The 25773-nt window shown below is 33.2% G+C and overlaps 1 protein-coding gene across 4 annotated transcripts in view; it reads left to right on the forward strand.

Moving 5' to 3' along the window:
- The window catches only part of LOC145690555 (glycosaminoglycan xylosylkinase), a 117170-nt gene that overhangs the window by 50507 nt on the left and 40890 nt on the right, over positions 1-25773 (forward strand). For all 4 annotated transcript variants that reach the window (XR_014132241.1, XM_081765550.1, XM_081765547.1 and 1 more), the window contains exons 6-8: positions 1519-1690; positions 16803-16997; positions 23742-23801. Coding sequence is in view for 3 of the 4 variants with exons in the window: in XM_081765550.1 (XP_081621676.1) it covers positions 1519-1690; positions 16803-16997; positions 23742-23801 (427 nt within the window). In the remaining variant the exon portion in view is untranslated. The remainder of the gene's footprint in view (positions 1-1518; positions 1691-16802; positions 16998-23741; positions 23802-25773) is intronic.

Below are 25773 nucleotides of genomic sequence, written 5' to 3' on the forward strand. Positions count from 1 at the left end.
CTCAAGAACTAATAATTTTAATTCGCATTGGTATTTTAAAAGCACCAATCCAAGTTCTTTATATATATATATATATATATATATATATATATATACAGGGTGGTTCAGTAATGTTGGACAACCCTGAATAAATCGAAAACCAGAAGAGATATTAGCAAGAGTGTGGTGGATCCAGATACTTGTGGAAGGGGGACGTCTTTTGAGGTACCACACAATGTTACCAGGTGAACAGTGTTGCCAGCTCAGTACAAAGTTGTATTTTTTTAAATGGAACATATAGAAGTTTATGCCATCAAAAGAATTAGTACAGAATGTGAATACCAACAAGCGAAACCGCACCTATCAGTGTTGCCAAATAAGGAAGTTATAAAGCTTCAAAGATCAAGAAATTAAAGTGTCCGTAGAGCAAAACTAGCAAAAAGGTAAGAAAAATAATACTACGGAATGAAAAGGAGTAACCGAAAGAGTAAACCAAAGAACGCACAGCATCCAGTGAGTAACAGGGTTGCCACAGTAAAGGGGGAAAAATTGAAAATTTTGCAGTTGCTATAGGAGGAAAAGTGCCCATATGACATAATGCTGGAAACACCATAGAAAGTCTATGTAAGATTCAGGAATCCTAATAGCGTTTGTTCGAAAGCGATATCTCTAACCGTTTTCGAGATACACCAAAGGTGTGCGGGGTTTGCAACACTGCATAATTGATTTGACGATTAGACCCGTGTAGTTCTTACATTTTGTTGGGCGTATCATTTTCATTACTCGTTCCTGTAGTTTGGAGGGCGAGGGAATTATTATGCAGTGTTGCAAACTCCGCACACCTTTGGTGTATCTCAGAAACGGTTAGAGATATTGATTTCGAACAAACGCTATTAGAATTCCTGAATCTTACATGAACTTTCTATGGTGTTTCCAGCATTATGTCATATGGGGACTTTTCCTCCTATAGCAACGGCAAAATTTTCAATTTTTTCCCCCTTTACTGTGGCAACCCTGTTACTCACTGGATGCTGTGCGTTCTTTGGTTTACTCTTTCGGTTACTCCTTTTCATTCCGTAGTATTATTTTTCTTGCCTTTTTGCTAGTTTTGCTCTACGGACACTTTAATTTCTTGATCTTTGAAGCTTTATAACTTTCTTATTTGGCAACACTGACAGGTGCGGTTTCGCTTGTTGGTATTCACATTCTGTACTAATTCTTTTGATGGCATAAACTTCTATATGTTCCATTTAAAAAAATACAACTTTGTACTGAGCTGGCAAAACTGTTGACCTGGTAACATTGTATGGTACCTCAAAAGACGTCCCCCTTCCACAAGTATCTGGATCCACCAAACTCTTGCTAATATCTCTTCTGGTTTTCGATTTATTCAGGGCTGTCCAACATTACTGAACCACCCTGTATATATATATATATATATATAGATAGATAGATAGATAGATAGATAGATAGATATAGATATAGATATAGAAAAGCATCATGGTATATGGCTGATGTGAATTAATATTTCTCTTATAGGTAACGACACTTGCTTTTATGGTGTGTGCTATTATTGTAGTGCTCAAGACCCTGTGTGTGCAAAAAAAGACATTATGGAGGGAGCTCTTATTCTTTGGCTTCCGCCGCACTTTAAATTGAAAAAATACAGAAATCCATGGCAAAGAACATACAAACAGGACATCGTCGCTAGGTATGTTGAAAAATTTTTAAGGTAAACTTTAGAAAAATAAGGTTTTCAAGCAACGATAATTCCACAATTCCGGTTGACACCGAAACAACGTCACAACGTTGCAGAACGTACACAGTTCGAAACTTTATAGTAGTTAAAAGTTATCAAATATCATACTGATAATAAGCTCGAGACTTTTAAGTTCGGTGAGACGCGTCGTTTGATGAACAGATGATGCAAGTACCAAGTCACGTGCGAAATATCTAGAGTAGTAATTCGGAAAGCCTATGGGGAAGAGATCTTGTAGAAGACCACGAAGAAGCTGAGAGAGTAAAGGAAAAGCTTTGAGAAGTGTAACATCAATCGTGATTAAATAGATTGACTTGGCGTAGGACAAGATCTAGTGGCAAACTTTCTAGAGGGTTTTCTGCGGCGATGAATTTTCAAGTTTCTTAAGCTGTAGACTTGGTTGGTTAGTATACAGTGTAGAATCTATAAACATATGGGAATGCCGGTCTGATCAAATGGATGGGTATATATATGTATTGTACCCTGTCGCTCAAAAATATGTTGGCGTTGTGTTTGATATTTACCTAACCTGTAGCATTTTAGTGCAAATATAATAGGGAATGAACCAGAGCTACTTTATTACAGTTTGCATTATCTGCAGTAAGTTCTATAAAAAGTTGGAGAATAAATTAGGAGTATTGTTTTTAAATATCCGTGAAAGATTTCTTTTCCATTCGATTATGGCAAAATTATAACAAAACGAATAGCAACTACTAAAAACAATACAATAACTAAAACAAATTATGTGCTCATAGTAGACGAGAAATACAGAAGACAATATTGGAAAAATATGGAGACCAGTATTGCTATTACTGATGTTAAGATTCTTCAAGATTTGCAGTGCATTGTATACAGTGGAATTTGCCAGTACATAAGAGGACAGCGAGCATAGGTGCCGATTTTGATTAAGGTGACTATCAAGGGATATCAAGGAATAGTGCAGTTATATGGATTTTTGAAAAAATGGGGAGAATCTTCCGTTTTCGTATGCAGTAAAGAGATTTAGTGTGGTCTTAGCTTTAAAATAACTCATTTAGGATCAAGAGCGAAAATCGATATAGATGATTAAATAACTAGGGAAATCTGAAGCATTGTTCGAGGTTTGCTTTGCAAAACTTATTTAGATAATCCTCCTTCACCAAACGGTGATTAGCCTTTAGCATATTTTGAAACATTGTTGCACGTTACACTTATGTAGAACTGAAGGATATGACTTAAATCCTCTGCTCTTATATTTTATACACTAGTATAGATTGGAAGTGTAATTTAATTTTTCCATTAAACTCCTTTTCCTTCACGGGTGTCCTTTTCGTTACTTAGTTTCATGGCAGAAGATTCGTTTACTCCTTACCGTATTCACGACAAAAAATCAAATACAGTTAAAAAAAGGTTGGTTACTGTTGCAGAGAATACCAAATTACTAGTAAGTACAAGAAAGCAATTTGACAAATTATGTATACAAACATGGTAAGTTCCGTATTATTTATAACTGCAAACTTGTCATGGAAGAATCGTTTTGAAACAGGTAAGAAATACAATAAACAGTGATTAAAAGCATAGTGTTTTTCAGGTGTTATAGTTTTCCATTTCACATATGTGCATTGCGTAAGAAGGAATAGACTGATCTTATTCATTGATTTGAATAAATGTTATTGGAATTAATATATTATTATTATTATTATTATTTTTATTATTATTATTATTATTATTATTATTATTATTATTATTATTATTATTATTATTATTATTATTATTATTATGTTTTAGATATCTTTCAAAATAACTTTGCTAAAATCCATTCACATTTAATTCTAAAAGATTTATAATGTTTTTTCTAATTAACTTGTAAGATGCGATTTGAACGATTCTTTTTAGGTCTTTTAGGTTGCTTTTTTTCTTTCTTATCTTTTATTTTCCTATCATCTTTTCTTCTCTTTTATCCTTGTTCTTTTTTTCTTCGGATGCTACACTTCTCTCTCTTTTTTTTAAATCTTGGACATGAGTATTTATTAATATGTCATATGCTATTCTTTTACTTTTTTTGTATACTCATTTTATTTTATCATTATTAGTCTTATGAATGAGTGTATTTTACTTGAGGTGTTATTTGAGATAATAATTACGCTTATATATATATATATATATATATATATATATATATATATATATATATATATATATATATATATATATTACTTTCATTGTATTTTCACTTTGTAATAGGCATTGCATGTTTGAACCAATATTTTATTTCATTTTACTTATTTTGTACGATTAGTTGTGTGTTGTGTCTATCTGCATGCGCCCTATACTTGTATAAACTTTTTTCTTTTCTTTTTTGGGTCACTTTGGCTGTAACGCTGTTTGTTTCCAATAAACATTTCATACATTATTATTATTATTATTATTATTATTATTATTATTATTATTATTATTATTATTATTATTATTATTATTATTATTATTAGTATTATTATTATTATTATTAGTATTATTATTATTATTATTATTATTATTATTATTATTATTATTATTATTATTATTATTATTATTATTATTATTATTATTATTATTATTATTATTATTATTGCCAATTACCATCAATGAGCAACTGTCTCTTCCTCCACGAGGTGGGGCTGGAAACACCGTGAGCAGTAAGTCGAGGTGCGTTAGTATCTCGCAGCAGGGCTCTATGGTGGCTAAGCAGGAACCTTTCCATCCAACTTCTCTATTCCTAAGCTTCACAATATAATAGGTTTGGTCGTAAGGTCTTCAGTAATTTTAGATTCTCTGGCAGGTCGAGAAGCTGATTTCTTTTCTTTAATTTGTGAGCAGATTCCTTTTTGGCCATTTGGAGTCTTTTATATATATATATATATATATATATATATATATATATATATATATATATATATGTGTGTGTGTGTGTGTGTGTTTTCCATTGTCTTTTTTTAACTAGTGTTATTATGTTTATATTAAATGGCATCCTTAGTAGATGATTGTCCACAATGTAATCAATGTATATATGGAAAGCAAAAAACTGTTAAATGTAATGCATGTCAAAGAAAATGTCACTCAGCTTTTTTGTGGTAGTTCAGCTAGTGGTAGGCAATTACGTGTCTCTGAAAATGAACAGAGACAAGATGACCAGTTATCTTGTTGTAAGGATTCTTCTATGGACATTGAAATTATATCAAAATTACTTGAATTTAGTGTAAACAAAATCAAGAGTGACTTTTTACATGAACTTCTTGAACTTAAAAATGAAATTGTAAATTTGAGGAAAGAAAACTCTTTGTTGAGAGGTCTGTTAATTGGAGAACAAGTGTACACTCGTAAGATTTTAACTTCTAACCAGGACTTAGAAGTAGAGATGCAAAAAAGCCGGCTTTTTTGAATCGATTTTTTTTGCACATAAAAAGCCGGCTTTTTTGAAAAAAAAAACGAGAATTTTGGAAATTTTGGCTTTTTTCATTTTCATGGTTTTTCTGTTTAAATAGCTTTCTTACAGTATACTCTAAAGTTAAATAAGATTCTATGTCCTAAATGCCATATTTCGCTCTGGAATTCACCATCATGATGGATGGAGCACATGGAATATGAATTAAAGTAAACATAAAGTACGTAGTACTTGAGGGCAATTTTAGAAGTTATTTAACTTTTGAATTATCGACATGTTTTTCTTCTCTAGATCATTTCTTTTTAGTCATCCGTGTTTCATTTCTTAGGGCTTAGTACTCTAGCTTCTAGCACATAATTAAACTTATGTTTTTCAATACATCCATCAGAGCGTAAGTTTCTCAATATATCTGTCAGAGCGTACTTCCACATTTCCGTTCTACTGTAGCTGTCCAATGATTTAACAGTAATCTTCCGGACACAACTTTGAATATCATTTGATAGAAATGAATCAGTATCGAATTTAGAAAAGTATTTGGGAGAGGTTTTTCTGAAAAATGTTTGTTTTTTCCTAAAAATTCCTAACTTTTATTTAAGAGGAGCTTAAGTTTGTGAGCACAGGAATAACAAATATTTCGTTTCGTTTGTATATTCAGTTATAATCTTCCAGATACAACCTTCTGGCGGATTTAGGAAAGTATTTTGGGAGGGGTTTTTCTTATTAATGCTTAGTTTTTCTAAAAATTACTAATTTTTTATTTGAGGACAGCTTGAAGTTTATGAGTAAAGGCAAAAGTAATAGTTTGTTTTAGAAATTTCGGGGTAGAGGCTTCAATCCCTAACCTTCTTCGCAAATCCATCACTGCTGGTATTTAGTAATAACAAAGATTTAAAAACGATTAGAAAAAAAGTTGGCCAGGACTCACAGTTCACGCACTATCTCTACATTCACAGATGGAATAAAGAAAAACTTTTGTCAAAATGGTTGAATACGGGGTTGAATCCCGGACTTCACGATAGAAGCGCGAAAGCTAACCACTCACTCTTGTTTGTTGTGCAGTTGTGCTTAACTTAAATGTATTCTCTTTCTCTCTCTTTCTCTCCATTGACTTCTGTCCTTATCCAATTCAATCCATTTCTACTCTGTATTCCTATTTCTGCTAGGTCCATCTTAATATTGTCCTCTCATCTGAGCCTAGGTTTCTAATGGACGTTTCCCGATTGGATTACCAGTTAAAACTTTGAAAGCGTTCCTACTTTCTTCCATTCTGGGTACATGACCTGCCTACCTGAGCCTCCTAGACTTGATGACTCTAACGATGTTTGGTAAACCGTATAAATTATATAGTTCCTCCGTATGAAGTTTCCGCCATTCCCCATTCCCGTTCCTCTTGGGTCCAAATATTCGTCTCAGAATTTTATTCTCAAATAATTTCAGTCTGCGTTCTTCCCACAGCATAAGCGACCATATTTCACAACCATAAAGCATAACAGGCATGATTATCATTTTATATATTTTAAGCTTTAAATTCCTTGACAGAATTCGCGACGACAAAATATTTTGAACTGAATAATAACGAGAATTTCCTGATTTTAGTCGACATTTAATTTCTTTGTGGATATGATTTTGGTCTGGTAACACTGATCCAAGATATTTGAGAGTATCCACTGTGTCGAAAGTATTAATTGATATTTTAACGCATTCATATTTTTCCGTATTACGATCCTTGTGAACTTCCTTGTATTTAGATTTCTCTGCATTTACTCATGTCCCTGCAAGCGTTTAATAAGGCCTCTGCATTTCTTTTGATTGTTCTCCTATCAGATTTACATCATCAGCATACACAATAACCTGGTGAATACCATTCAACTCTAGGCCCTAGTTCCTATCTTTGATTTTTCTTATAGCGTACTCCGGAACAAAGCTAAATAATAACGGCGATAACGCATATCCCTGTTTCAGGTCAATCTCGACGTGGAAGCTCGCATTTTTCTACTCGGACTTTACTCTGGGATTCTTTTAAACACTTAATAAATCTAGTTTTTTCGGTATTCCAAATTCTGTAAGAATGTTGTACAATGTTTCCCTTCTAACCGAGTTGTAAGCATTTCTAAAATCAATTAACAGTTGATGTACTGGGTAATATATTCCCATTTCTTTTCGAGTTTTTGTCGAATGGTAAATATCTGGTCGATTTTGACTAAATGAAATGAAAAAATGAAATCTTTGAGTTTTACGTCCCACGGTTATGCCGGTTAGGTTAAAGGAGACGGTGATGATGAGTAATGAATGAAATGGTGGAATGAATAAAGTGGGAGGAAACGGGAGAACCCCGAGGAAACCCACGCACACGGTGTTTGTCCACCACAAAGTTCACTTGGCGGGGGCTGGGATCGAACCCGGGACCCCAAGCACCAGAGGTGACCGCTCTACCACAGAGCCACCGCGGCCCCGATTTCGACTAAATCCACACTGATTATCTCCAATAATTTAACTGCGTATGGGGCCAATCTTATTAATAGAATGTTACGAGAAATGTATCGATAATTATTACAATCAATTTTGTCGTCTTGTGAATTGGAACAGTGATTGGTTCTCCCACTCTTTTTTAATATATTGCATAGTTTTTCTTTTTTGAAAAAAAAAAAAAAGTTTCGTAACGATATGTTGAATTTTCTTGTTAAAAATTCAGAAACCTTCAGGACTGGGTAAAGCGTGGTAGTGGTTATATATTCTACAGCTTAGGAAACCATACGCTCAGATGAACCGTCTATTACGTATATGATCCATGAACAGAAAATTCGAAACTTTCCCGATTCTGAACAAGCTTAAGGAACAGTCAGTGCATTACACAATTTGGAGCTTTACCGATTTTGCAGATCCGAAGCATCTGATAGGTGGTAACGGATTATTACGTATGTGATCAATCAGTGAAAAATTTGTTCGAAATATTCATACAATGTATATGAAAGTTAAAACTTAAGTGAACAATTTCAAGAATGTACAGAACCACCCGAAACGAGACTCTTGATGAGCAGATTTCTCTCATGTTTTTCTTTACTTTGCTTCAAAAAGAGGGTGTGATATTTTGAAGTAAAAATACTACATACAATTTTGCTAGTTATTTGTGTATCATTTTTTAAAGTACTTATTGTATATAAGAGGTTAAAATATTATTACATATATTGGTTAATCCTTTAGAATTAATCATTTGGAATGTAAATTTGTTAAGAATTTTAAAAAATATTTTTGAAATTCATGGTTTATTTTCGAGGTTTCATATTATTATCTGCATGAACCACTAATTAAATGAGGGTTTTTTTTTTTTTTTTTTTTTTTTTTTGTAGAGAAGCAAAACAAAGTCTGCTTTATCAGTTAAAAGCAAAATTTTTAAAAAAGCCCAAAATTTCCCAACTAAAAAAGCGAAGCAGAAAAATCCGAGTTTTTTTTTCAAAAAAGCCGTTTTTTTCCGAGCCCTTCTATCTCTACTTAGAACATGACTTTACACCGACTTCTAACATCAATGATCAAAATTATTTCCCAAATTTAACAGATAATAGTGAAACTGGAAAAGATGAACGAATATCTTCTAAGTTAACACCTTCACTCTGGTCTCAAGTAATATCTAAATGTAACAAACCATTTCAAGCTCGGAAAATTAACAACTTGCCGATTTCAGATTCTCAGAGAGAACCAAGGAAACTCACTGTTGGCTGTGGCTCAGGTAATTCAAACCTGGTATCTAAATCAAGAAAAAAGTACTGTTTATAACAAGATTTAACTCGTTAGTTACTATTGAAGAAGTTGAAGGAATTGTTAAGGAACTCAATGTGAAAGAAGTGGTTTGCACCAAATTGGAAACCAAACATAATTCTTACTCTTCCTTTCATATAGAAGTGAATGAATCAGATTTCTCCCGAAGCAACGATCCTGAAGTGTGGCCTACAGTTATCTCATAAGACCTTTCTATGGTAAACTGCGGAATTACTTCGATTTTGCCAAAACTTTTGACAAATTATTTCATCACTTATTAATAAGTAAGTTGTATAAGTACAAATTATCGAGCCAAATAATAGTGGCTAGATTCGTACTTAAATAATAGGAAATTCAAAGTAAGGTATAATTGCTATATTTCTTCTATTCATAATATAACATCTGGTGTACCCCAAGGTTCCAATCTCGGTCCCTTGTTTTCGCTGTATGTAAATGACCTACCTGAGAAGTTAACTTGTAGATATTTGATATATGCCGACGACACAAAATTTTTAAAGGAAATTAAAACCTTCATGATCACGTTACGTTACAAGAGAATATTGAATCAGTTGTCAAGTGGTCAGAAAAGAATTTTTTTTTTTTTTTTTGTTTTTTTGTTTGGCCTTTGAATATTACCAAAACTAAAGGTATAACTTTCTCAAGGAAAACTGATCTTTTATATAATTACACAGTCGGTAAACAGAAAATCGATTTTGGAACCTAGGATTTAGGGATAATTTTAGATAACAAGCTATTATTTTGTAAACATTTACAGGTAATAACCTCTAAGGCTAGGAAAAACTTAGCAATGTTAAAATGGCTTTGCCCTAATTTTTCGAATATCAACACTTGTAAAACTTTATACATTTGCAACGTGCGTTCTCATTTGGAATACGGCACTGATGTTTGGAATAGTGAAGCTAAGTACTTTTTAAATGCATTAGAATCTGTTCAAAACAATTTTTTAGCCTGGTTACGATGGAAGTTTAAACATTTCAAAGATATGAGTTTGTCTTGCGTATCTAAAGAGCTTCGTCTGTTACCTCTAACTGATAGGCGGTATATTTTTGATTTGAGTTTCTTTCTTAATATTCTTCAGAGTGTGTTTTCTATTAGTGGTCTATGGTCCATAAGAATTCCTTATCGTAATGTCAGAAATTTTGTACCTTTTGTTTCGAATGTTTCTACCTTGAAATGTTCAATCTATAAAACTATAGATACGGCCAACAGGTATTACAGTGAAACCTGTCAACTTGGCCACCTCTCTAAGTTGGCCACCTGCTTATCTTGGCCTAGTTCGTCTTGAACCTGCATTTTTCCATAAGATATTCGTTATTTATATAAGTTGGCCACCTGTCTATCTTGGAAGCTGGCCACACTGAAGCAATGTTTACCCTATGATGATAATGATAAATTTACCTGAGTATCTTGGCCACGAAAAATACAGTTTTGTTATTTTTCTTAACTCTTTCGAATTTCCATATGAGAGGCAGATGTTCTGTATTTGTGACTGGACACAAAGAAGCATAGATTCGCACGATTTGTTCTTGGAGGTCAGTGGCCAGAACACTACCCTCATAAAAGGGTGGTGAAGGAAGATGTGAATAAGAAAAAGCACGTACAGGGATTCAGGAAATGGTTGTACGTATTTGTTTACCCTGTCTGTTTTGGTAAAACCATTAGCTATATCGGCTCCTTTCATCAGTGGGAAGAGGTAGTAATTCCGGAAAATTCTCAAAGTTAAAGCTCAATTGTCATTTATTGGTACCTGACTGCATGTCAAAAGGTAGCGGAGGTTTTGAGATATGAATTCCCTCAAGATTTTCTCAAAACATCTTTTGCTCCGAGGGAAACACTTCTAGCTCATTAACAAGAGGTAGTTAACTACAATATTAGGATGTGCATATCTGCCAAAAAGAATAAAGGAAATATGTCTAGAATGAACCACCATTCAGTAACAACTGAAAAGAAGTCATATAAATTGCATATGAATTTCTCAGTTTATAACAGCTTTTCTTGTTTTCAATCTAAATCACTTAGTGAGCTATAATATCAATTTTAATAAACTGCGTACATACACTTTTATTTCATGGTTGTTTGTGTTATTGTGTTTTCAATCCGAATAATCCAATGTACCAGACTAGTTTTCAGGAAAAGAAAGGTATGCATATATATTAAACATACTATCAAGAGCGCCGATCCTGGGGGGCCGAGGGGGCCCGAGCCCCCCAAAGCTCATGTGGCCCCTATTTTATTTATGCGTATACAATATTTGGTATAATTTGAGTGCAATTTGACTTAAAATCTTCATATATATCCCTTCTGCATCTGAATGCCCGCTCCCAAATTTACAGAGAAATCGGCGCTCTTGTATACTATAGTAATATTTTCTAGTACTGTATATTTTTATGATTACTCTATATACATTATTTATAAGTAGCTGTGGTGCCACTGCTTATTAAAATTTTAAATCAAGTAATACTAGAAATCCTATTCTAAAAATACACAAATCACACTTATTTTCTGTAAGTTGGCTACCTGTCTAAGTTGGCCACTTTTCGATGGAACCGATGGTGGCCAACATAGACAGGTTTCACTGTACTATGTTTTAGATATCTTTCAAAGTAACTTTGCTAAAATATGTTCACAATTAATTAAAATTCTAGAAGATTTATAATGGTTTTCTAATTAACTTGTAAGGTGCCATTTGAACGATTTTTTAAAGGTCTTTTAGGTTGCTTTTTTCTTTCTTATCTGTTATTTTCCTATCATCTTTTCTTCTCTTTTATCCTTGTCCTTTTTTTCTTCGGATACTACACTTCTCTCTCTTTTTATTTTAAATCTTGGATATGAGTTTTTATTAATATGTCATATGCTATTCTTTTACTTTTTTGTATACTCATTTTATTTTGTTATCATTATTAGTCTTATGAATGAGTGTATTTTACTTGATACGAGATATATTATTACTTTCATTATATTTTTTCACTTCGTAATAGGCATTGCATGTTTGAACCAATATTTTATTTCATTTTACTTAATTTGTACGATTAGTTGTATGTTATGTCTATCTGCATGCGACCTATACTTGTATAAACTTTTTTCTTTTCTTTGTTGGGTCACTTTGAGCTGTAACGCTATTTGTTCCCAATAAACATTTCATACATTATTATTATTATTATTATTATTATTATTATTATTATTATTATTATTATTATTATTATTATTATTATTATTATTATTATTATTATTCATAAGATATAAAAGGATTCCAAATTGTAGTTCAAATTGCTCCGAAATGTAAGAAACACGTGATTTGCATATAACGGTGAAATGCATTTAAAATACATGATCTTCATATAAGATAGGAATTAAATTAATCATATTTAAGAAAAACTTGATTCTTTAATTACTTTTATTTACCTTGTAAATTTCCTTTTTTGTTATTATGAAGATGTTTACTGTGTTTTTCTCTTTCATAATGAAAACTATCACATTGAATTTGAAATTCCATGAGGGATCAAAATCACTTGCGCTTCTGCACCCCGTCTAATTTGGCACTCACAGGGGTTTCGCCGAGAAAATCATGAAGAAACTATAGATTTTTCTTGTGAATACATCAGTTGCTACTTAAACATATTTTATCAAGAACTTTGCAGCTGACTAAGAATAAAACTAAGCCCAATTCAATAGTTTTTTTTTTTTTTTTTTTTCAGACAAATGAGTTGGTGATAACATTTATTGTAAAAAAGGAAACATTTTTGTTTTAAATAAAAGTTTGTTTATTAACTTCCAAAGCATCGTAATTTAAAAAATAGTCGATTCCAGTAACATCTTCCTAGTACTATACAACATATTTAGTTCCAAATGTGTTATGAGATCAGCTAGCTTGCAACAGAGGATCATCTGGTCTCTCGAAAAACTCCCCAGGGGGTAATATTTCTCTATTTTACAGGCTTAAAATGTTGCTTGGTAATGTGTAAACTAAAAGAAAATGTAGTTAGTAGGATTACACTTCTTGTTCTTGTCCTGTTAGAGTAACCCTACTTTCTACCAACTGTTACTTGAGTATATTTGTCCCATGCCATTCATTAAATTTTGTAATATTAACAAAGATTTTATTCCTTTATATAAAGGAACCAACCTTATCATCTGGTGTGTTCTTCTATAATAATAGCAATAATAAATAGGAATATCAGATTGGCCCTCGGTTTGGTGGATAAACTGTTCTTTTCATTTTGTGTTCTTAGTTTTTAAATATCTTCTAATATCTTCTTTGCAACAGTGACAGTGTTAAATAATAATCTTCAATTTATTCCATATAGTGCTATTTTGTTATACCTCACCTTGTTGGTAAAATATTTATTGTATTCTAAATTTCTTTTATTTGTCTTGATATATACGCTTCCCAAACTATGCCCAATGCAGTTGCAAGGCCGGAAAAGGTAATTTTTAGCTTCATTTTTAGTTCGGAAGAACAAGTTACGCGATTGACAATATGGGAAATAAGCATCGGCATGTCTGTGCTTGTAAATAGTAATAAATAAAAACTTCGCCAGAAATAAAAAGAATCGTTTGAAAGGTATGCCTAATGTAAATATGTATATTTTTAAGTATAGACAGGAACAGTGTAGGAAACTTAAACCAGGTTTGAACAAGGCTGTCGTGTGTCGCAGATACAATATAATATATCTGCGCCACAATATAATTTAAAATATACACTCTTCTAATAGAGTATACACACGAAGATTATCGTGATCTTAACCCAGCAGGAACTTCGTATCTCTTAAAGTGGTGAAGTAATGAGAGTTTTGCAATTGTGTGCATGATCAATTGTTTGTATTTTGGAGATTCTTAGCTATAAATTTGCCATTTCGCCTACAAGCAGCGGCGGATGCATACATATTGCGGCCCTGTGCACCTCTTAGCCAGAGATCCCTCATTCTCTTAGGAAGAACAGCTTATTCCCATCTCATAACTGAACCTTTATTTTCTTTACTGCATACCTGGATCACTCCCATAAAAAAATATGTACATGAGCTTCTACATTCTCTTGTATGCGTACTGGGCAAATCCGTATTTCATTGTTGCTAATCAATTGTCCTCAATTTTCATCTGAAGTGTCTTCCCTTGGGGAGAAAATCACCCAGTAGCATATTATTATTATTATAGTAGAAATCTATTACATTGTGGGTGTTGAAGGACATGCGTTACACCCGCATTATAACCTTACTGCGATGTAATTAAAATTAATATTATGTGATAGTAAATCATAATTTTAACATAACTTTGTTTTTGACGACAGTTATCAACTTCACAATCCTCTTTCCTGTACAGTCCAACATCGCTTTGAACCTGCCCAACTGAGCCCTCTAGATTTGATGACTCTAACAATATTTGGTAAAAGGTATAAATTAATGTAGTTCGTCGTTATGAAGTTTCCATCATTCCCCATTCCGTCACTGCACAAAGTACGCCCCTTTTCTTCATTTTTCATCCAGTCTCGTATTGTATCTAGTGCTATTCTACATTCGCGAAATATACTTGCTTTTGATGGCCTACTTAGCTCGCTCAGTTATTTTTTATATTGCTTATTTTTTCTATTGTATGCTTGGAGCCATTGTTACCTTGGCTGATACCCCAGGCAACAACAATCTTAAGTAGAAAATTCAATAACTGCAGAGCGACTGGTTTCTAGGCGTAAGATAAAAATGAGTTATTAATTCGTACCTAGAACAATTTTCGATCCTAAAAGTATTAGAAATTTGAACTAAATTTTACGCATAAAAGAAATTGGAAGTTCCACTAGCCGTCGGGGGAAGTGTTCGTACCTGCGATATTATCGATTCAGCTGTTTTGAAGTGCGATATAACGGGCTTCTATTGTATTATTACTAATATTTTATTGTTATTATTACTGCCTCCAAATTCTTGTCTATTTCCCATTCACAGAAAACTTGCGGCATAACTGTTAATTTATTATTTGCTGTTGTAATAGCTGTAGGATCAATATTAACAAAACAAAACCATATTCATGAAGAAATTAAATGTCGACTTAAAGCAGGGAATTCGTATTATTATTCAATTCAAAATCTTTTGTCGTTGCGAATTCTGTCGAGGAATTTGAAGCTTAAAATGTATAAAACGATATCATGCCTGTTGTCCTGTATGAGTGCGAAACATGGTCGCTTACTCTGATTGGAGAACGTAGACTAAAAATATTTGAGAACAAGGTCCTGAGACGAATATTCGAACTTAAAGAGGAACGGGAATGGGAATGACGGAAACTTCACAACGACAAACTACATAATTTATACCTTTACCAAATATTGTTAGAGTCGTCATATCTAGAAGGCTCAGCTGGGCAGCTCATGTAACCAGAATGAAAGAAAGTAGAAACGGTTTCAAAGTTTTAACTGGAAATCTAATTGGGAACGATCATTAGGATGACCTAGGCGCAGATGGGAGGACAATATTAACATGTATCTCGCAGAAATAGGAATGCAAAGTTGAAACTGGATCCAGTTGGCTAAAGCTAGAAGTCAGTGGAGAGTTTCAGTGAATGCGGCATTGAACCTCCGGGTTCCGTAGGCCATAGAGATAATTAGTTAGTTGTAATAAGTTTATGTTTGTATCTTTGTAACTAAATCTCATTATCAGAAGTATTTCAGTGTTGTGGTAAAATTAAAAGCTTTCATGCGTGACAGTTTGCAGCTAATTTCTTCACTTTCACGCAGCAAACTCACTCTTTAATATTGCTTATCAATTTCAAATGTCTTCTGTTCCTTGCTTTATATTCCACCGTATCTGTTATCACATTCCTTAGGATACTGTTTTTCTCAAGTAATGCTTTAATCAGTTACTTTTTCTCAAGATAATATCTCTATTATTACCATTTTTTCCTCAGCATTCTCTTGCATTTATTCATTAATTCTTAATTTTCTTGAGTAATTTTTCTCAATACTTACATTCGAATGCTTGTATTTCTTTTGTGTAATGTTCACGTTTCTTTCGCGTGAACTGTATTACTCGTCATAAAACATTGGTCATGTAGAATATTACTTAACTCTTTAACTTCAGTCCTCTTATTTGACATGTGAACGCTATGTTAAGGCGAAATGACATTTAACATTAATGATAAATATATGAGCACAATATTTTCATAAGTCAGTTTGTCACATTTAAGGAAAAACTTTAATTATTTTTACCCTACCCTATAATTTCAGTTCTTATTAATATGAAAAGTGTACGTATATTCTTATTTTATAATAAAGAAGAAGATAAGAAAAAGTTTGAATAGGATTCGGGAGTCAAAATGTTTGGTTTTTCCTTCAGTGTTACTCTATTCACTCATTCACTGGAATTCGGCTAATACAAGGTGTTTTATATTATCATGTATTGAGATTCAGCCATAGCACGTCGCTTCAAATCTCGAGGAAAAGATTTTTTTTTTAAATTTATTTATTTCAATATTTGTATGCTAATTCTTCATTATAGAAACAAATGCTTGTTTGGTAGACAGTAACTTGAATATATCAAGAAGTACAATATCCTGGTCCAGTTTTTCTTGCAGTTACTCTCTTGTAAGTTACATTTACTTCCCAATTCCTTTACCTCCTTTTAATTTTTATTTTTTAAGAATATTTCTGAGGACGTTTTCATAAATGTAATTCTTTCTATCGTCTCCATTTTCCAATCACTCACCTTTAGCCAAAAACAGAAAGGAGAAAAAATAATAACTGCGAAAAATGTCATTCATCGCATATGTATAAGATTTTCTGAGCACGAGTGTACGTTATACTTCTTATATTGCGGAATATCTCTATTTGATTGTCTATGAGTTCTAAGATACTTTATTTTCTGCTGGCTGTGTTTATAAATTATTATTATTATTATTATTATTATTTTATAGGTGGGAAAGCGAAGGCAAGTATTGTGATCGAGTTAAAAATACAAAATTGTATCATCCTTTACGTAGCCAGAGATTACTTGATTTGATTGATGCTTCAATATTTGACTTCTTATTAGACAATGGAGATAGACATCATTATGAAGTGTTCGACAATATAAGTAACTCCATGGTATTATTATTAGACAACGGAAAGAGGTAAGAACTAATCTTTTTGACAATCTAACTTTGAACTAACTTCATGTCAGTGTCTAACAATTAAACAGTTCGAAGAAAACATTCTTTGTTGCAAGATGATATTTGTGCTTCTAGATTTTAAATTAAAATTTACTTTTAATCATGTAATAATCTTTAAGCTTTTATTTGTATTTTATTTGTAACAATAGTCACATCATAAAAAATAACTTCAAAGTACAATTTCTAATTTAAAGAAAAATTATGATAGTATTAGTGCATTGTATGTGAAAACTAATATGCAAGGGCACGGGAACTCAGCGGTAGAGCAGTCGCTTCTAATTGAGAGGGCTCTGGTTCGTTCCCTCTAGGAATGAAATGATTACTAATAGTGAGTAATTTTAATAGTCAATGTTCTATCTTAATACTTATTATACACTGATAAACGAATACTGCATCCTTTCTAGACAACTATGTTGATAATCCGAATTATTATTACAAGAATGTGGGTTAACAATGAGATTGTCGGAAAACTTGTATGAATATTATACTATCCAGTCTGCACCCTTAACGGCCATACTCTCTTTCACTCTTGTGTACAGTTTTTCACTCTTTGTGCATTATTCTAACATTATGTCTTGTACTAATTCCTACTTACATCTAAGTGGATAAATGTAATGATTTATTCAAAACGAGAATAGGTGTATCAACTTAATCTGAGACATATTTGAAGAACAAATGCATGAATTTAGAAAATCATTGAGTGCGGGAAATAAATTTACGATTAGTAATAGATCATCTGTAGTATTTACATTTTGCCTTATATAAATATGTTTAAAGAAAACTAAACGTTTTGCCAGTTATATATTTTCGAAAGCAGCAACGACTGAAAATAAATAACAGAGAAAAGTAAGAAGTAAAGGATATTAAACATTGTGCATGCCCTACCTTTTCAGAGCATACAGTTTTGCATGCAGATTGAGTTTATGAGAGGCAGCGCTTTAATTGTTTTAAAATTAATTTCTGTGACTATTGTCAAAGTACTTTCAGTGTGTACAGGTAAAAGTTAAAGTAAAGCCTTAGAAATACTTTCAGTGCAAATAACATAAGTTTATTTTTGTGCTTGCCACAAATGGATGTTTCACTGTTCAAAATACACTGCTGTAAAGAGAAATATATAACGTCAGTTTTAGATGGAAGCAAGATTTGTCGTAAGATTTCTCATGACATATATACAAAAGAAAGTTCCATTAAGATACTTCGTGGCACTTGTCAACAGTGGAGCTTTTATACAGAGGTTGTTCAGCCTACGTTTGACCGATTTCGTTCCTTCCCCCTCCCGGGCAGAATGGACTCACCCGACCTGGCTCGTGGCGTCCTGCAGTGTTGTGCAGTGACTTCCTGGGAACGGAGTTGTTTTTTCGCACGGACGAAAATAACGCACAAAATAGGACCATTGTTGTGAGTGTTGTGTTAAATTTGTTTCCAAGTGTGTAGGTTTCCGCTCTGTGACCAAAATGCCGCCCAAACTAAGCCGGTTTTGGGAAGGCTATGTTGCGGCTCTTTATGACGCCCACTTTAGTGTTTCGTCCATTAGAAAATAGTGCAAGAAGAATGGTTGCAACATCTTTTTAAGTGGAATAAAAAATGTTATTAAAAATATAGATGCCGTTTTACATTATATGTAGAATTCGAAATTTATAAATCCTGATCCGGAAAAGTAAGGGAATTCGTACTTTCAAAATAAGTGGAAATTCTTATCTAATTAGTTATAAATTGAGGTTATATAAGAACTAGATATGCCTTTCGCTATGTCGCAGTGTAAATTCGAGCATGGTCTCATTGTAGCCTTCGATTTGAGAATTTCCTCTTTAAGGTGATGTATTCCATAAGTTTCAATTAACTGAAGTATACGAGCAAATAAAATCCATATCTTCGGTCTTCATGAGTAAACAAATGAAGTACATCTATTGAGTCTCCGTGACTATAGAATGAAACACGAGTGTCAAATATGAGTACAGTCAGGGACGAAAACGTCGGACACTTTTCGTGTAAGTTATACTGAGTGCCCGATTTTTTTGTCCCTGACTGTACATGTATATATTACTTTAATCTTACGAAATGCGCAATCAAAAATGCTCTGGAAGAGGAAAAGACTCAGATGTCTTGTAGAACCTTAAACAGTATTTTGATTGTGAAAGATGCCTTAAAGATGTATGATAACTAGCCTCGTCTCGTTCCAATTTCTAAAAAGATTATTACCTCGGGTCAAAATGCTCATAAGCATTACCAACAGTTTCTGAAAAAAAAAAAAAAAAAAAAAAAAGAACAAAAACTGGAAAATGCAATAAGTGCTAAGAAGATCATAGAAGAAATTGAAAGCCAGCTTAGTGAAAGGAAAAGGAAGTATAGTGAAACCAAACAATCTGCAAATTCTCTGCTTTGTGAAGCCACAGATAGACTTCGGAAGACTCTTAAAAAATGGGATCTGAAAGAGGCAGAAATGCTCAAGGGATGTTGGAAGGTGTCATGTCATTGAAAGGAGAGGAATGCAAAGAGCACAAGGACATTCAAGCTCTTCACAAGAGTGCTGAAAAGAAGAGAACTTCTCTAATTACATCGGTTTTTAATGCACAGTCAAAGAAGAACTGAAATGTATCCAAGTGCAAAGGTTTTTCATATATTATATATAATGCACCTGAGATGTAAAATCATAATGATGTTATTGTATCTTTGAAAAAAGCCTATCTCCATCAAGGACCAGAAATAAAACCTTTGTTCTGTTGAAGACTTTACAGCTAAGTTGTCCCTCGGCTTTCTTTATATATGTTCGAAAATTAAAAATGTCTTTAATCATTTGTGAAGCTTGACAAATAGATAAATATATGTTTTATTTCTGGTCTTAACTGGCACCTTGGTAGGGGTAAATCACCATAAAAAATGTTACATTTTCTAACTTATGACTGAAAGTTGATTTGTGAAGTTCCTTATCAAAGCCGGGTTGGTCTACAAAGTCTCCTTTTTTGCTTTATTTAGTCTACGAAGTCTCCTTTTGTGTTTCATTTAGTCTACAAAGTAGCTATTTTCAATGCCATTAGACTCTCTGATGCCTGGCAGAAGAGTATCGGGTACACGTTTTCAAGTGCGGTAGTCACTCATCAAATTTCAATGATCTCAAGGAAGAGATTATGACTCAGTCTAAGCACCAAACCTTCTCCTACTACCACCAAGTTCTTTATACAGGTCATCTCAAGCGTGCAGTCTTATGGTATATACTTGTTCCTCAGTGCTTCATCAAGGTATCACGCTATTACCAGAAGAATACGGATGGATTTTAGATTAGGACAATCAATTGGTATCAGACCCTTAATTAAATCCAATTCCTAAAGATATTATTGTCACATGTAACTGCAAACAAAAATGCACTACAAACATGTGTCGATGTCATTCGAAGTTTTCTTTTTGCATATTTTACAACTGTAATAAACTTTGCGAAAATATATCCAAGACCATAGATTATTGATGCCCAGGATTGTTTAAAATTGTCAGAATTAGCAATTCTATGGTTCAAACAAAATTCACAATTTAAAATATACTCACGAATCAATACTCCTGCATCTCTTGCACACTTGTGTTTCGTATGGCTTCTAACTGATCAACACTTAGCTTAGAAGAATAAACAAAACTAGCTTAATTTTTTCTGACCAGATTAGAAATTGATGCCATGGTACAGGATGTTTCTGATCATTACAAGTTCAATATTTCATATAGCCTGAAACAAAGAAAAATATAATTAGAATTAATGGAATATATATTAGCTGAATAAATAATATTAAACATAAACTGCACCTCACACCATCATCCTGAAAGTGGAGTTGAGTTGAATTGATTTTGAGTTTAACGTCCCTTTCAGCAGTGGGGCTTTATGAGACAGGACCTACTGATTAACGTAGAATCCGAACATGAACTCCTGCCGGGTATCGAACCCGGGTCTCCCACAACAAAGGCACGTGCGCTAACCGCTCAGCTAGAAACTAGCTCATCCTGAAAGTGGAAATAGTAGTTTGTAAATATCGAAAGAAATTCCTAACTCCAGTAGCAATAATATTAATATAGATCTGATAGAATTTAAAGTGACTAGTTTATGCTAAATATCGTGTAATTTTACAGAAAATAATGATAGTTAAGTCAGACTACTGAAGAAGTTATGGGTACGTTTCGGAGTCCGGTGTGTTTTTGGGACTTAAATTGAAATTCTAAGGTAACTAAAGTGAAAAGGCATTTAAAAAAGTTCGAAATGATTAGTATTTTAAGCATCTCTAAACCAACCTAATTTTGATTTTTTAATTTTGCGGCTTAGCTGACTCCTCAAAGCTACCTCAACCTAACCTATCAAACCTTACTCCTCCATCTCAAGGCAAATCTATTTCTTTTTCTGCAAACTTACTTCCTTGGCATTTTCAGCTCTGGCACCGAAAGTTCACGGCTCCGAAATCTTTGGATACAATTTTAATTCTTCGAACTTACTGAAGAAAATTTTACACTTAACCTAACATAAAATTGAATATCTCTGTTATTAATTGAGATATATTAATGATTCTGCTCGCGTTTGAAAGCTATTGGAATACTCCATAACTTTTGTTTCAGAATGTTTTTCCTTAAACATAGCAGTTTCAAAGTTATTTGCCATGAAATTTTAAAAAAATAGTGTGAAAATTATCATTTTCTTAATTTGAGCGTCCATATTTAAAGATAGCGGCAATAGAAGGCAAACTTTCATTATTACGATAGAGGCTCAATATATTCTCTGATAAATGAAAGAAGAGTGAAGTTTTTATTTTGAATAGTAAGGAAGTTACAAAATTTTAAATTTCGTAAGTCGAAATTCGTTGGCGGCCATATTGATGACGTCATAGAAAAAACTGCCCGGAATTCAGAATGCCTATCCCCCCCCTTTTTAAAATAGTTTTTGATTGTAGATACCGAATCCGGAGAGAACAGCTGTCAGACATGCCATTCCTATGGAACCTATGGCCAGGGCCCGTACTAAAAATGACAGTCATTAGCACGAAGCTAAATAATGTTGCTTCTCAAATACAACTTCTAAAGGCACAAGGAGTACAGTAAACTCTCCGTTAACCAAATCACCACGGGATTGAACCCTGATGGGGTAACGAAAGAGTCGGTTAAAACGTAAATCACTATTTCATAGCTTTTGAATTATATAGTATTTTTATAATGGTTAAAAGAGGCTTATAGTGTTATAATTTGATAAATTTACTTGCTAGAATCAAAAGTTTCGACCACAAGCTGCCCAACTAAACGAAATAGTGTATATTGGATAAAATACACTACACTATCGTACAAACCATACTCTTATTTACGGTGTATGTGTATTGTTTAAAGGGGGAAAAAAACTGAAAAAATGCAATTAAGCCTGCAATACTGAATGAAGTACAGTACTGTATTCTATTATAGTTTTGTGTATGTTTATTATTGTTGCAGAGCATCGAGTACGGCTGATAACGAAAATTACTTATTTCTTGGAAGATGGGCGTTTAAGAGAAAATCCACTGTGTATTTATTCTAGGAAGCTCATTTATAGTAACTATCTTGTGGCACATATGTTATTAGTAGTTTTTTACAATTTATTTATTTATTTCGGAAGCCAAAGCTTGAAGCTTATTACATCACTTTTTGTAGGTACCGAGGTTGTGAAAATGCGGAGCCTAAATTTCACTCTGCCCGTGAGGTAAATTGTCCTATCTGGAATAGGTACCTTTATTATAGGAATCTAATTAAAACCGGAAGTAGTAGAGGGATAGAGATGGAAATAGAACCTGTTCTTACTAAATCCATCCCAAATCCATTTCTTGCTATCTCTGTTTAGCTCTTGACACCTGTCAACAACATACAGCCAGCTGGCCAGAATCGTTCTTTAAAATTACTATCCTTCTTATAGCATAGTTTGTAAGTATAATAATACCTTTGTATATTGGTATTATCTATTGCTACTTTTAGTGTATATATATATGTCTAGTTTTATTGTTATTTTTCGTAAATTTTTGAGTTTTATGGTATATACTTAATCCATCCATAGTGTTTCTGTTTTCTCCCCCTCCCCCAAATACCACCTTTTTCTGTGTATTCCTCAATCTCCATATTTTTCATGTTTTATTTTACTCATTTAATTAAGCCATGCTCCAGCAGTTAGTTTGCAGATTCTTTGCAGTGATTTTTCGCTTCATATTATACTTTATCCGTGTTTTTTCTCCCTTTTTTGGGGCCGCGGTGGTTTAGTGGTAGAGCGTTCACCTCTAACGCATAGGGTCCTTGGTTCGATCCCAGGTCGCTCCAAATGAATTTTATGGTGAACAAACATCGTGTGGATGGGTTTCCTCGGGGCTCTTTCGTTTACTCCCACTTTCTTATTCCGTCATTTCATTCATTTCTCATCATCACCGTCTCCTTTAGCCTGGTCGCCATAATCGTGGGAGGTAAAATTCAAAGATTTTTTTCTCCTTTTGAAACAGCTTCGGCATTGACCGCTATACATATTTTCTTCATAACACTCAGATTGGCTAACAGTGGTACCCACCGAACGTCTTTGGTAGTTTCCTTTTTATTTTCTAAGGAACTTTATGAGTGCCTTCAATGTGTTTATTTTCTATACTACGATGTAAATATCTGTCTTTCATGATTTTCATACGCCTACGATGGGATTCTTTTGTTCCAACCATTTATAAATATTTATATTGTTTCTTTCAGCTTTGGAAATCCTAACGAAGATCATATAGATATTTTAGCTCCATTATACCAGTGCTGCCTGTAAGTATAAATTTCATATCTTTAATTGGTTCTTAGAATTTTACTTTGCTTTTCAACACTGAGGCTATATGAGACGTGGACTTACACTTTAATGTGGGATCCATACTACACGAGCTCCCAGGTCTGCACAGAAGGCATACACACAAACCACATATCCATGAGCAGGGCTACCAAACTTCCTCTTTTACCCAGATATGTCCTCTTTCTTAAGCGCAAAATAAGCGTCCGGGCTGACTTTATCCCACAGTGAAATTATGGTTTTCTAAGGATTTAAATCTCGATTGCTACACACACACACACACACACACACACACATTCTATCTATCCAAAGGAAATGTATAATGGTCGAACACAGCTTGGAATACACTCGTCTTCTATGACTATGCAGGAAAGGGAGCTGTGATTTTCTTACAGGGCTCATAGCGAGTCACTTTAAAAAAAAAAAAAAAAAAAAAAAAAAAAAAAAAACAGAAAGTTGTTACACATTGCTTTTCTGAAAGCTTCAGTACTTGCTGCCACATGTGAAACAGTCAGCTTTATTCTCACTTCAGCTTTTATTCTTTCTAAAGCACAGTAGATGGTTGGTGGATGCTTAAGCTCTCAAGGTAGGGTTGAGAACCCTTCTGTGTCTATTCTTTCTTCTATCATAATAATCTTTTAGTTTTCTCTCGTAATAGTTAATGCTGCTCAACGTTGTGTGTGTGTGTTCGTGTGGTTCATCATGTTCGTCTTGTGTTATGCTTCTTGTATGTTCTTCTTAAGAGTAGGTGATGAATTCGAATATTTCACGGCTTTAAGAACTCTCAATGCTAAGTTAAATAAGGATGGCCCAAAAGTAGGTATACAGTCCCGTACTGATCAGCTTAGTGCATTTTATATAATTTCTTACTGTTATCCATAGTTTCTTTATGATTTGATCTTAATATCTTTTTACTTATATCTTAAGCTCGGAATAGCCGAAGCAAATAAACCTATAAACTAGAATGTTATACTTGATCAATGCAGGGGTGTATACCTACTTTTGGGCCACCCTGTATAATGTCTGGGATGAAGAAATTTGCAAATAGGCCGAAACTGGTTCCACTTACTCAGAAGCTTCTTACATCTGCTAAGTCTGTTTACCGTAACTACAAAGCATACTTAGAAAACCTAAGAAAGGAGGAAGCTCAAAAAGAAGTAAAGAAGAAACAAAACAACAAACAAAGAGAGAGGTAATGGAGAAATTGACAAAGGGAAAAAGGGGCATGATGAGATTTTGGTCACTTTTTGTTCACTTTTTCTTGTGCTTTTGGTCACTTTTTGGTCACTTTTTCGTGTATTTTTGGTCACTTTTCAACTATTTACAAGAGTCCAGACCACTATGAGTCCTGTGCTTAGCAATAACATGGCTGGACGCTTATAACGAAAATTAATTAAATACGTTGCAAAGTTGTATAAAACAGTGAAGAAAATGTCATTTAAAAAATAAAAGAGTACTAATACTAGGTCACAATTTGTAAATAAATTCTTTTGCCAGGTGTCTTCTTTTCCACTTCATGAAATTTGGTAATCGTGGCCTGGAGGAGATGTTTCAAACTATATTTCTTATATACTTCAAATCATTTATTTGGTCTATATACTTTAGTACCGTAAGTAATTGCAAGGCACAAGAGAAAAAAAAAATGTTTTGAACACTTGTTTCAAATAACTTAAAATATGAGAAAAGCTGAAGGTACTCTTATTATTTTTATGTAAGCGCACACGTTGTGTAAATTCTGTGCAATATATGATAAATATTAATATTATTTTGAGACAACTACTTGTAAGAAAATATTTGATCTGACAATCTTGAGTGAATTATGTAAGATTACTATATTTTAATGAAAATATTAACGTTAACAAAATGCAAATCAGCTCTTTGTAAATACATTGGAAAGGTTTTACTCATCTAATCCGTTCAATTGTAACATAATAACTAATAAAGTACAGGGTG

Source organism: Thermobia domestica, chromosome 7 (assembly GCF_964235325.1).
Source record: "Thermobia domestica chromosome 7, izTheDome1.hap1.1, whole genome shotgun sequence".
Classification (NCBI taxonomy): Eukaryota; Metazoa; Arthropoda; class Insecta; order Zygentoma; family Lepismatidae; genus Thermobia; species Thermobia domestica.